The sequence below is a fragment of the Alligator sinensis genome, unplaced genomic scaffold (assembly GCF_000455745.1).
Source record: "Alligator sinensis unplaced genomic scaffold, ASM45574v1 scaffold388_2, whole genome shotgun sequence".
Classification (NCBI taxonomy): Eukaryota; Metazoa; Chordata; order Crocodylia; family Alligatoridae; genus Alligator; species Alligator sinensis.
Window position 1 is genome coordinate 1,232,099 of NW_005842102.1, and position 12,614 is coordinate 1,244,712.

General features: G+C 45.8%; 2 protein-coding genes across 3 annotated transcripts in view; one reads left to right on the top strand and one right to left on the bottom strand.

Annotated features, from left to right (window-relative positions):
• PTGES (prostaglandin E synthase) overlaps positions 1-12,608 on the bottom strand; it is a 48,011-nt gene extending 35,403 nt beyond the window's left edge. The window contains exons 1-2 of one of the 2 annotated variants that reach the window (XM_006024358.3): positions 12,465-12,608; positions 11,714-11,851 (exon numbers count right to left, since the gene is read on the bottom strand). In XM_006024358.3, the coding sequence (XP_006024420.1) occupies positions 11,714-11,761 (48 nt within the window). In that variant the 5' untranslated portion in view covers positions 11,762-11,851; positions 12,465-12,608. The other variant, XM_014520275.2, reaches the window with a different exon arrangement.
• LOC102385432 (torsin-1A-like) lies at positions 3,701-11,562 on the top strand. Its single transcript, XM_006024356.2, has 5 exons — positions 3,701-5,320; positions 7,351-7,619; positions 8,181-8,356; positions 8,946-9,073; positions 9,366-11,562. Exons 1-5 carry the CDS (start codon positions 5,131-5,133, stop codon positions 9,608-9,610), a joined length of 1,008 nt encoding a protein of 335 aa, XP_006024418.1. The 5' UTR covers positions 3,701-5,130; the 3' UTR covers positions 9,611-11,562.
• Positions 12,609-12,614: the final 6 nt, after the last annotated feature.

Here is a 12,614-nt window from a genome sequence, read left to right on the forward strand (position 1 = left end):
ATTTTTATTCAGGCAGCAGTGAGAGGTTCAACTGATGTTGTGGCTCGTTATAATCTACCGGATTCTTTCTAAATAATTCCTTCGACAGGTATTAACAACATGCTTTCTTTTTTAATGGTCTTGATATTCCACTAATCAAGCTATCCTTTCTGTTGCAATACTGCTGTCTCTAAGCTGCACCTGATAATGTAACTCCTAACAATATTACAGACTGTTGTTAACTCTAGCTAAAAACATTTACTCAGATGAATGCTAACTCAGATGTGGAAATAACTTTCAGCGAAGCACTGGATGCCCTACCAAAATGCTTAAGAAGGCTACATTTTGTTTTATGGATCTGAAAGAGATGTCCATTTAACTCCAATTACTATACTGCTAATGATACAGCATCTTTTGATTCTTTTTGCCTAGTTTTTTATACATATTAAAGCAAACTAATGCATATTCCAATAAAGTTATATCTGCTTTTGCCTTTATTTTAAACAGAATAATATAGCCCTCCTTCTTCAGCAATCCTTCACAGTCAAGGATGATTGTCTTCCATGATTATCTTATCTGTGGTCCGAAGATGGCTGATGAGGCTGATCCAGGACTAATAGACTCTGCTGCGACTTGGGCATGTGTTTCTGAATGGGGTGGGTGGTTCCAGATTCTTGATTCAGTCCATAAAACACTGTTTCTGCTGCTCCCGCTTTTCCATTTCCTGTTGTTATCGTAAGGTTTCAAAGTACTGAGATTCTTGCAACAGACTGTTCCTCCATTTGGGGTGGCCCTAGGTGATAGTCTCCCATGAATTGATGTGGTTCTTCCAATTTTTTAAGTTGGCCTTGAGGATGCCCTTGAAGCACTTTCTCTGCCCTCCTCTTGAGTGTACACCCTTACTGAGCTGAGAGAATAAAACCTGCTTTGGAAGTTTTGAGTTGGACATCTGGATGACAGGGCTGACCCAGTGAAGTTGATGTTGGATGATCATTGCCTCAATACTCGTGGAGTTCGCTTGCGAGAAGATGCTAAGTCGGTGCATCTATCTTCCCACTGGATTCAGAAGATCTCCTGCAGGCAGTGTTGCTGGTACTTCTCCAGTGACTTGAGGTGTCTCCTGTATGCTGTCCACGTCTTAGCTCCATATGGTAAGGTGGGGAGCATGATTGCTTGATAAGCTATGAGCTTGGTTTTGAATCTGGTGTCGTGATCTTCTAATACCCATTTCCTCAGGCATCCAAAGGCTGCATTTGCACATTTGAGGAAATGTTGGATTTCTTCATCAATGTCAGCCTTCTGAGAGATGGCTTCAAAGGGAAGGGAAGGTAGGGAATATAGCCCTACATCCCTAGCATATTCATAAAGCATCTCATTTCCTTTAGAGAAAAATGTATTGTGTTATGTGGGATGATGCACCAAATAGTCTGCAACCCCTTTTAAAAATCCTAGATCCACCCATGTATACTAACATATACTTTAATTTTTTTCTGTGGAGGCAAGACCTGAGATGGGCTTGACTTCTGAGAGTCTAAGTCTCCACTGCCTTGTAGTGAACGTGGTCACTGACTTACCCTGTTCAAAGGGAATATAAAACGTGGCCAACCTGGTTTGAAAGCATTTATCACCCACTTTGCACTCACTTTGCACAGGTAAATGACAACACAGGATCCAGGTAGCAGGGAAGGACGCTTTGGGTGTGAAAAAGAAGCAAGAACAGAAGGATTTCCTCCTCTCACCTACTGCACTATACTAGATGGGGAATTCCTTTTTGTAGCAGCAATACTAATTTTCCACTTCCATATCTTAACATTGCTGAGGGCTCTTTGGTATAACAATAACTGTGAGAATCAGCAACCAGGACTTCTATTTCCTCATCCTCAACTTATAGCTAACAATGCTTATCTGCCTTAGAGAGGAGCTGTGAGGATACAGTTGAGCAGTGTGTGACTAAAACTTGATAGACAAGAAACTGTGAATTTAATTTCCTTCCTCTAACTTTTGTTCCCTCTCTATTTATCTGGCAACCAATCTGCTTAAATAAGCAAAATAATCATAAGAGGATAGGTAAAAGAAAAGTAACATAACTTATAGGTTTTTTGGGACAGAAACTATATCTGATTAGGTATCTGTACTTGCTTAGCACAACAGAGACCTCATCTTGTTTGGGGATTTTGAATAAAATGGCAATATAACAAAAATATTTGCCTCTTGCCCTTGCCCTCTTTCTCCAGATATCTTTAAGACCAGCACTGCCACAATCCAGCCTTCTAAACTGCAGTGCATGTTAACCTCTCCTCCTTCTGCTAAGCCAGTGGAATTGAGTAGCACATGTGGAATTATATCAGTCAAATTCCTATTCTGTGTACTATGTCCATTATAGTGGTAATGACATTTCCAGCTTCATAAACTGTACTCCATTGAGGAGGCTGTGGGGATGCTTTAGAGAGGAGGGCTCTGAATCTTCATTGCTCAGCACTCTCTTTATTCATGTTCACCAATGCAAAGCAAGTGTATAACGCTATTGAGTCAGAACAGCAGCCTGTGCACCCACTTCGCACGGGTATAACTGACTCCACAAAAGTGTATGGTAATAGAGAATCAGACCAACCTAAGCCATGCATTGAAGGATCTTAAGTAACTACCTTGTATCTTTGTTAGGACAACTGGACAAAGGTGTATTTCTGAGGGAGGTGGGCATGGAAGAGAGGTGTCCTTATCAACCATGCATGTTTGGTGCTCACTATGCCTTGGAAGAGTGGACACCCCTTTAAACTGTGAAGGACACAAACGGAGAGAAGAAACTTGCAGCTGTCTGAGCTGTTTGCCTGTGGGCTTCATGTTGCGGAAGGACTCCTTGCTATGGAGAAAGGTATGCCTCGTTAGGGCCAGATCCTGAACTCTTCTTTCAAGAGTGTTAATTGGAAACACAGATGTGAGAAGACATGAGAGCTGTCCGGGGTGCTGAACGAAAATCAAAATCAACGTCACCATCACGGGTGCTGAAAGGTGGCCTTGGCCAAAGGAATAGGCAGTAAAGGTCAGTGGAGGCATGGCTAGACCAGGGAGTTTGGGACCCTAGGGCTGTTATACACTACTTACTCAAGGTACAAAGCGTACAGGGATTGCGAATGTTGAGATCAGTGCAGGTAATCTACCATCCTTTGTTAGAGAATATTACAAGTACCTAAGGTCTGATCTGAAGCCTGCTGAAATCCAGGCTAATCCTCCTGTTGACTCCGATAGGTTTTGGATCTGACTCACAGGAGAAAAAAACTTAACCCTGAGGTCTGATTATCCTTTTCATGATCTGAAGTATTTTGGTTCTATTTCCCTTGCAGACAGTCATGTACCCACCAAGAACTTTTTGACCAGACAACACACCTGTATACCTCCTCTCTGTGTGGCTGTGAACACTTGTACCAAAATCTCTGCAACTTATCTTTTCAATAGCAATAACAATTCATATCTCTCTCTGTCTTCATATCCCTCTCATATCCATTCCCATGGATGCCAATCCATGGGTCTCAAAGCACTTTACACAGAACACCATTATCTCATTATCCCTATTTTAAAGGCAGGGCACTGAGCCAGAGAGAGAAGAAATACCTTGCTCAAGTTCCCATAACAGGCCTATAGCAGAGGCAGGAATAAATTCCATGTCCCCTGAACCCCAGTTCAGTGCTCCATCCCCCATCCTGCTCTGTTGTATTCTCCCCAATATAGCGACAAACAGTACGACTCAACACACTGCCATGCTGTCCAGCACAGAACATATTGTGGAAATAAAGTAAAACTAGAAATCAGTTGCAAGCAGAAGATTCAGCAACAAAAAGTTCAACCTGAAATTCTCATACGCTCATTCAAGTATCTCAAAACGTCCAGTGGGATTTTCTGCCTCTCTCTCTCGCTTTCTTGTTAGACCACCTAGCGATAGGCTAGGAAATGAATGGGCATGCTCCAATCACCTCTTCCTACTAGGTCCTGGTCTCCTTTTTGTATTTCTTCTTCATTCTGCTTCCCTACCCTGTTTCACACACTCTCCTTCTGTCTCCTCACTCTTCCTGCTGCTCTTATCTCCCTTCTCCTCTTCTTTCCTACTGATCTCCTCTCCGTTCAGTGCCTATCCTCTTTCCCCCTCCACCTTCACCTCAGGAGAGTGAAAGAGCTCTCACTCCGGGTCTGCTGTAGCTGATAGTGAAATCACTTACTGTTGCACCGGAAACACTGACTCTTGAGCTCAAGTTATGACTAGTATATAAAGCTGCTCGCAATTCTTCTGATGGAAAGATCTTCAGTTGAAAAAAGATTTAGTCAAAATCTTTTTTTTTAATGGAAACTTAATTCTTTGATTTAAAAATAATCTAGGCTTTTCCCCATTTTATTTTGAAGAAAGTCCAACCTGGTTATGTAGGACAAACAAATGGCTGCCCATTCTTACTGACATATTACAGAGGAAATTGTTTCAGATGTTCTCCCCTGAGATGAATTTGTTTCTTGTGTTTGAACCATAGCCATGTCTTGCTATTGAGCTGGAATATTACATTTTATTTCCCTCTGCTCCCAAACCATGTGGGGCCTGGGGAGTGGAGCTCTGCAGCATCCCTGAAACACCTTGCCTGGGCAGAGCAGTCAAGGGAACTGCTTTGCTGAGGACTTTAAAAAGGAGCAGCACTCTTCCACCCTTCTCTGTGCCAGCTAGAGAAAGGTTTGATCTAGGAGATGCTGAGCACACTCCACTCCTGCACAACTCATCAGGGACTGAGCTCCTCGTGAAATTGAGCTGAAGGGGCTGAGGATTAGCTCTGCCCAGAGGTGAAGACCCCTGCCACAGCAGCACATGCATTAGGCTGGAATCTTACTTAGAGGCTGAAAAGGAGCAGAAAAGAGTAGACCAAATAAATACTCTCCACGCCCACACGTCCAAAACCAGCTCAGCAGTGTTCTGCCCTCGAGCTAATCCCCAGATATGAAAGCATGATGACAACCCAGATCTTGGCACAGTATGAATGACACACCAGTTCTGAAACAGAAAGGCACCCCGTGCTTTCAACATTATGAAACCACACGGATGTACCAGGAAGTCCCGTTCTTCTTCTATCTGTTTTGCTTTTACCTCTAGCTGAGCCGAGCCGTCATTCAGCCCCTGCCATGAAGCTTGTGAATGCAGCCGGGTTCTTTGCCCTGGTGCCCACAGTGGTGTTAGCGCTGGAGCCCATCACTACCTCTCTTGCCATTGGAGGGGGGGCAGTTGTCACGTGGCAGCTCCTCTCCCAGGGCTCCTGGCTCAAGTGTCACTTCTGGAAGTGTTGCAATGTGAAGGACAGTCTGGATATCCCAGGTAACGGCAATGGCAAGCTATGAGGTGGGTTGAGTCAGTGGGCCCTGCTGAGTGCAGAGATGGGGGGGCACAAGAGAGGTGCAGCAGGGTACTTTTTCATGGCCACTGACCCTCTGATGGGAGAGATCAGCATCACTGCTCGTAGGCTTGCAAACTGGCAGAGACTGGTTTGGTTTAGTTTCATGATGTACTCTTGTTTGAGCTGTAGTTTGCTACAGTTTGTAGTTTGATGCTGCCCTCATTACTGTAGTATATGAGCTCTTTCTCAGGATTCATTAAGCAATGACTGACACCGGTCACGTGTTTCCTCTCTCTCCTCTCCCAGGGTAGAAGCAAAGGGAAGGGAGTGGGTTTTTATCTGTTTTATTTTATCCATGCACACACACCGCCATCTACCCACGCACCTTCACCACACACACACATGAACGTTACTGTATGTTTATACTGGAAAAGGGAAGGTCAAAGAAATGAAGAAGGTGAGGAGGTGTCTGAGGCCTTCATTACTTGGGGAGCTCATTCCACAGTCTCAAACTAGCCCCTGAGATGAGCTTTAACCTCATTCTGCCACAAGTAGCATGCGCAGCCTCTGAGTGTGGCATGTGGCAGATCAGGGACGGAGCAGGGAAAACAGTGGCAGGCAGTGCAGGGAGCAGGAAGCAGAGCAGCAGATTGGGGAGAAAGCACAGGGCAGGGACAGACAGCAGTGCAGGAGATTGGGCAAGGAAAGAAATCAGAGTGGCATTGGGGGAGGGCATATGGTTTAGCTTATGACACACCTGCCACCAAGGCTGGGCCCCATCAAGTTCTAGAAAGTTCTCTGGTGCCAAAAGAGCAAAGCTACATGGTATATACCTCAGGGCTTTAGCAAATCTTATAGATACCCTCAGACTACACATGGAGCCCCTGGACAGTAAGGACTGAAAGCTTAATGAGACAATGGGTCACATTGGTGCATCTGTCTCTCAGCTGCTGCAGCCACATGCCTTCCTCCATTCTGCTGGCTCACACCAGCAGAGAAGATAATACAACCGCTTCATGTCATGACAAGTTCCCCGTAAGGGACTTTGCCTTGTTAACAGTGACCTAGTTGATGCTGGCAGAAGCTCTTATGAAGAAGGAGTGAATTGAAGGTTGTGAGTGTGTTGCTCATCACTGCTCACTTTCTTTCAGCCGGGCACCCAAACGCTGCAGCACCCCAAATCTGAACTGGTCGCTTGCAACAATGCAGCTGCATAATATTTGGTGCTGGAGCTGGGATCACTGCTCAAGAATTCCAGGCTTGTTATCTCATGTATTCCCCACTGGCTCATCCTGCCTCCGAGCTCTTCCCTTTCTCAGATCGTGCTGTTTCATTTCTCTGAAGGAAGCCGTGTGGCTTTGCTGGACCCTCCCTAGAGAAAGAGGAAGTTGAGGAGCAGATCGTAGCTTGAAATGATTTGGAAACTGAGTTAGCTGATATATGGCTGGCTGTTGCAATCTTCCTGCAAATAAACGGCCTCACCCCCTGGAAATTCCCTTGCTGCCTGTGTCATTTGGCCTGAAATTACATGTCTCTAGAAACAGAGCCTCAGCCACTGAAAACTACTGTAGCTCTATTTATTTCCATGTACAACATTGCATGTGTGCTGTGGTCTGGGCTCTCATTTGCAAAGTATTTCATATTTTGCAACTAAAACTTTAGTCATGGCACCTCTCTGAAGAAGCAAAAACGGAAGTACAAGTTGCCACAACTGCAAGTTAAGTTAGATGCCAACAAGATGGCCTAAGATGACTCAGGAAGTGAAACAAAAATGGCCTCACAAAAATCACAGGTTCACATCCCAAGCCCACATAGGAGGCAGCAGCTAGAGTGCAGTTACCATGGGGATCTCCATGTACCTCATGCATGAGCTTGACTTCTATGAGCAGCCATCAAGGGCCTGATTCAGGGAGGGCATGGTCAATGTGAATTTCCTGATCATTCAGCAATAGCACAGGAAGGAAGGGACAAAGATGTGCTTACTGACAATAATCCCCCCTTGCTTCCCCAGCTTTGAAAATGGTTCTGAAACAGGAAGTCTTTGGGCAGCACCTTGCCACCCATGTGGTTCTGAAAGCATTGAGTGGGAATGCCAAAGTCAAACAGCCAACAAAACCCCTGGTGATGTCTTTTCATGGCTGGACTGGCACTGGCAAATCTTTTATCAGCAAAATCATAGCGAAGAACCTGTACCCACTGGAAGAAATCAGAAGGAGGTTTGTCCACCAGTTTGATGCAGTTCTTCATTTTCCACATGCTGAACATGTCAATCGGTACAAGGTATGTCCACTGTGACTCTGCTCTTTTAATGAGGCGGATGTGTCTCTGTGAATCTCACATACACAGCTAATCTATATTAGAGGATTTCTATATCCATCACTGGTTGTAAATCACCTGATTTAGAAAATGAATCACATCTGGAACTAATTTGGGCTACATAATTTGATTATAGCCTTTTAGCAACCTGCGGTTCAAGGAATCTCTAGGCCACATTTCTAGGGACAGAACTTATTGTATTATGTCATAACATTGGTCTGTTTAGTTTAGTATTCCCTTTTGCAGACCTATTCAAGCTAACTCCCAATGAATAAGAAGGGTTAGTGCTTAACATCTCATGGAATCTAAATCCACCCAAGTGTTTCCCACATGGATGTGCCACATGGTCCGACCTTGCTTCCACTGAAACCAGTGGAAAGTCCTAACGTATGAGTTTAGGCTCCTATAGCGCTGCCATGACATTAACAGCCCCTCCAAATTCAAGCACTAATGAAATCCCCTGTGGAAATAGCTCTAGCTTCCAGGTCGGTATCCACTCACAGGTGATACCATCCATCCCCACAGGAGCAGCTGCAGAACTGGATTCGAGGCAATGTCAGTGCCTGCCCAAGATCACTCTTCATTTTCTCTGAAATGGAGCAGATGCCACATGGGCTGATTGACTCCATCCTACCATACCTCAGTCACCGTGGGAAGATTGATGGTGTCTACTATGGCAAGGCCATATTCCTCTTCCTGAAGTAAGGAAATCCAGTGGACACCAAATAATTGCAGTCCTTCAGAATCAGCTAAGGAAGAGGGAAGAGCTTGTACTAGTATGCCTTCAGTACACTGCAGTTTGCTTGTACAGGTTCAAATACCTTAGTATCCATGTTCTCTTTGGACACCATGAAGGGACCACCCAGTATGTGATAAATGAGCCTGTCTAGTCATCATATCACTCAGAACACTTGAGACCAACCATAGCATAAGCAGAAAAAGGACTGGGCAACAACTAAACTTATCCTGTGGCTGAAGTGGCTCTCTTCTCTCAGCCAAAGCAATGAACAGCCAGATGTAGAAGTTGGCTCCCAAGCCCAATGGACACATCAACTTAAGCACTGTTCAGTGAATCTATTTCTCCAGCTCCATTCATTCAATTAGCTGTCTGCAGAGGGGACTCTGTGCAAAAGTGAGGGTGGTTTTGGTGGGGATATCAAGGATACCCATATACTGAAGGTCCCCTTCATGCACAGATCAAGGGAGCAGTATCTAGCTCATTGTGCTCTTCCTGGAGAAGGGCTCTCCTGGGGGTCATTCTAATGCTTGAGGGAATTTCTCTTCTGACAGCAATGCAGGAGGGGATATGATAACAGAGGTGGCTCTGGACTACTGGAGGCAGCAGAAAGGAAGAGAAGAAATTCCCCTGAAGGACCTGCAGTCTCGGCTTTCCCAGGAGATTTTCAGTAACAGGAATAGTGAGTATTTTCAGAGCTGCATGGGACCCTGTGAGCATTGGTCTCTGTAAAATGCGGGGTGCAAAGAACTAAGGTAGACCCAAAACTAAGGTGGCCCTGCAAAGAACTAAGGTGGACCCAGCTACATACTCCTACAGCAGGGTTTTCATTGTTGTTTTAGAGCACTCCATGGGAAATCTTCTGAGATGGATTAGCCAGCATCTGGTCAGGGCCTTCACATCCTTAGATGGCAGTCAGTGCAGGAGAGCAAAGCACTTGCCCAGATCTCTCTTCCTCTCTCTCCCCCTCCCAGGTGGCTTTTGGCAGAGCAAGCTGATCCAAAGGAACATGGTGGACTATTTTATTCCTTTCCTTCCTCTGGAATATACACACGTGCGGGAGTGCGTCCGGGTGGAGCTGCGCTTCCAGGGCCACCATGAAGATGAGGACCTCATCACAGACATTGCCTTAGCGATGGCCGACTATCCCAGCAATGAGAGACTCTACTCCAGCAAAGGCTGCAAGACGGTGGCCTCAAAGGTGAACCTGAGCATCTAGAAGGTCTGAGTGCACAAAAATAAAGAGGAAACAACAGCTGGGCCCTTTCTCCTTCCCTAACCAACTTCTCAAACTAAATTATTTGGGGCAGGGAAATATTCCTTAACATATTGAAAGCCCCAAGTGAACTTCTTTTTGTAGATCAAGAAGATCCCTTTCCTACATTAGTAGATGCTGCTGTATGTGAATGAAAATAAACGTGGTCTATATTTTTAATTCTCTCTTTCATTTCTTGGCAAGCTTCTTCTTAGCTAATACCTTCCTCTATAGAGAGCAGCAGGAGCTGGCACAGGACAGGCAGGGGAGCTCACGGGCGAATCTAGAACTCTGAAAAGGTGGGTGTAGATAGTGAGGTGCATCATCCCCTAGAAAAACTACATACTTTTATCTCTATTTAAAAATAAAGAAGTTTTACTCATATGATAGGGGCCCGTGACAGGGGCTGTATTATTCCATTTGAAACCAAAGTAAAAACAAGTACAAGTTGGAATGAGTTACAATCTGAAGAGCTGAAAATAGGAGCATTTTTACCAGGAGCAGCTCACAGACAACAGCATTGCAGAACAAAGACTAGCCTGCTTGGTGGACCATCACGACTATCATTAATAGCTGGGGAATAAAATATTTAGAAGGGATATGGTAGATTACAATGAGCCATTAAGTCAATGGACTCCCTCAGCACTGCCTGACTAAAAATGTTGCTGCTGCCAGGCAGTTGATTTTAAACTTTGGGTGAAGCAAACTCACAGAGGGGTGCAACTGCACCATTGCACCCCACTACATCCACCTGGGGGGGTGGAAATCAGCCTAACGTCTTTTGGAGGGTTATGATTGAAGCAAAAGGAAGAACGATCAATTAAACAGAACTGCTGAGTCTGGTATGCTTGCCCATCTTTTCCCTCACCACTAAGTGACAATTGTGTGCACTTGAGTTCAAAACATACAATATGGAAAAAAGATTTTCTAGAGAACAAGACAGAGGAGAGAAAGCCTAGTATGGTGCTCTGAAAAGCTAGGAACCCCAATAGATTGAAACCACAGCAAGAATTAATTGGAACAGATTCCTCACAAAAGAGCTCCTAATGCTTCTCTTTAAAAATACAAGCTATGTTCTGGTATATCCATTACTGACCACAGACTCACACACCTAATAGTGACAAGTGATCTACTCCATGAAAAGAGGTATCGGAAGGCATTACACAAGCACATGCACCTCCCACCCCCAAAGTGAACTCTTTCTAACATTTTATAAAAGTCCTTTTGAGGATCCAATGAACAGCACTGTTGGGGTAGGCAGGAAGGTGGATAAAAAGCGGACTCTTGATACCTTCTAGAACTCAGGTTCTCATACCCTACAAGGCACTGGTTGCCAGTACAACTGGATGATGTTTAACTGCAAATAAAAATACTTTTTACATGAGTTAAATCACACAGAGATTTCTGTCAGCATCTAGTTTTTCAGAAACCATGACATCAAGAGAACTGGGAAGAAGAGGGGGAAACAGAAGTTACGTAGTGACTAGTTAAACTAAGGGAAACGTACAATCACTTGAAAAATGCAGAAGCAATGCCATGTGCTGCACTCAGCGCCAGTTAAAACTTGCTAAAAAGAAAGCTAAGGAAGCAAAACTACAAAGTAAAACTCTCTTAGTAAAGGAAACAAATAAAAGGGCTGATTTTCCTCTCTTTCACACTGCTTTGACGCTGGTGCCAGTCGACTGATTTCAGTGGAGTTCCCTCTGAATTGCACCAAGGCAAGATTTTAGTTAACTGAAACAGAGGCTTCGAGCCGATTGCAAAGGCTTGCATGTGGCTACATGAGATGAGAATGAGCCCCGGCGCTCTTAAACAAGCGGTGGGGGAACGGGGTGTAATGCAAGATTATCTCGACTCCACTTCTGAAGTCCTCATCCAGACTTCCCTGCTCGCTCAGCCGTGCTTATTACAGCTCCCTTTCCTCTGGTCTTCCAGCAGCACCGACCTGTTTACCTGCACAGAGCATTACAACACAACGCGGTCATCCTTACACAGCTACGCTTGGGAGGGATGAAATGTTCCCATAAAACCTCCCGTCGGGTTGTTTTTAGTGTAGTATTTCCCTACCTGGTTGTAGAATTTAAGGCCGTTGAGCAGACGTGCGTATTGACCCATGGGTTTCTCAGTGTTTACTCTGATGCAATGGCCCGTAAAGCTTCACCTCTGACCGGCGGGGCCGTTGACGTGTCCTTTCCAGGTGTCACCCTAAGCAAAGGGCGAAGCAGCGTTCAGCCCGCTTCAAAGTCAGGAAAGGCGTCAGCGCTGAGATTTAGAGTGCTTCGGCCTCCTCGCAGCGAAAGACGCGCCGTGCCGCTGCCAGCCCGTGACCCCGCCGCCCGGGGACAAAGGGAACGACACGTCCGGCTCATCGCAGGGGAGACCAGGCCTTGGGATGCTTCCCACCGCCACGGTCTTCCCGCCTTGCATTGGTGTATTGCATCATAACGTGATGACCTCATTTTGCAATGTCCTCCATCGCATCACGAGGCGATGACGCCACATCCACGTGCAACTGAGGCGTGGTTGCGCCGTGAGGGGGGCGTCGCGATGTACCCCCGAAACTCTGAGGGAAGGGGGTTGTGACAGGCGGGAAAGAGGGGCTGTTGGACGGGGACAGACAGGCGAGGGCCTGGGTACAGCACAAGGCCTGCGTGCCCCTCACCAAGATGACCGGACAAGGCCTACGTGCCCCTCACCAAGATGGCAGGTGCGGGGCGCGAGCGGGTGTCGCGAGACTTCCCCTGCCCTTGCTATGGGAATCTAACCCCTCCCCCCCCACGCGTACACGCACACAAGATGGTACTATTGTTAACTTAACTTATTTAGTCTTTAAGGCTCTTTGGGCCACCCTCGTTTGGTGGCCGATGGTGTTACCGGCACCCGGCTGGTCGCCGGGCAGGTCTTGTTTGGAGCAGCTGTTCACAAAAAAAAAAAAAAAATTCTTCAGGGGCCGCCCCTCTACCTGCGT

Coding starts and splice junctions, on each gene's coding strand:
- LOC102385432 (XM_006024356.2), top strand. CDS start 5,131: ATGAAGCTTGTGAATGCAGCCGGGTTCTTTGCCCTGGTGCCCACAGTG. Junction 7,620..8,180: donor AACATGTCAATCGGTACAAG/GTATGTCCACTG, acceptor CCATCCCCACAG/GAGCAGCTGCAGAACTGGAT. Junction 8,357..8,945: donor GCCATATTCCTCTTCCTGAA/GTAAGGAAATCC, acceptor CTCTTCTGACAG/CAATGCAGGAGGGGATATGA.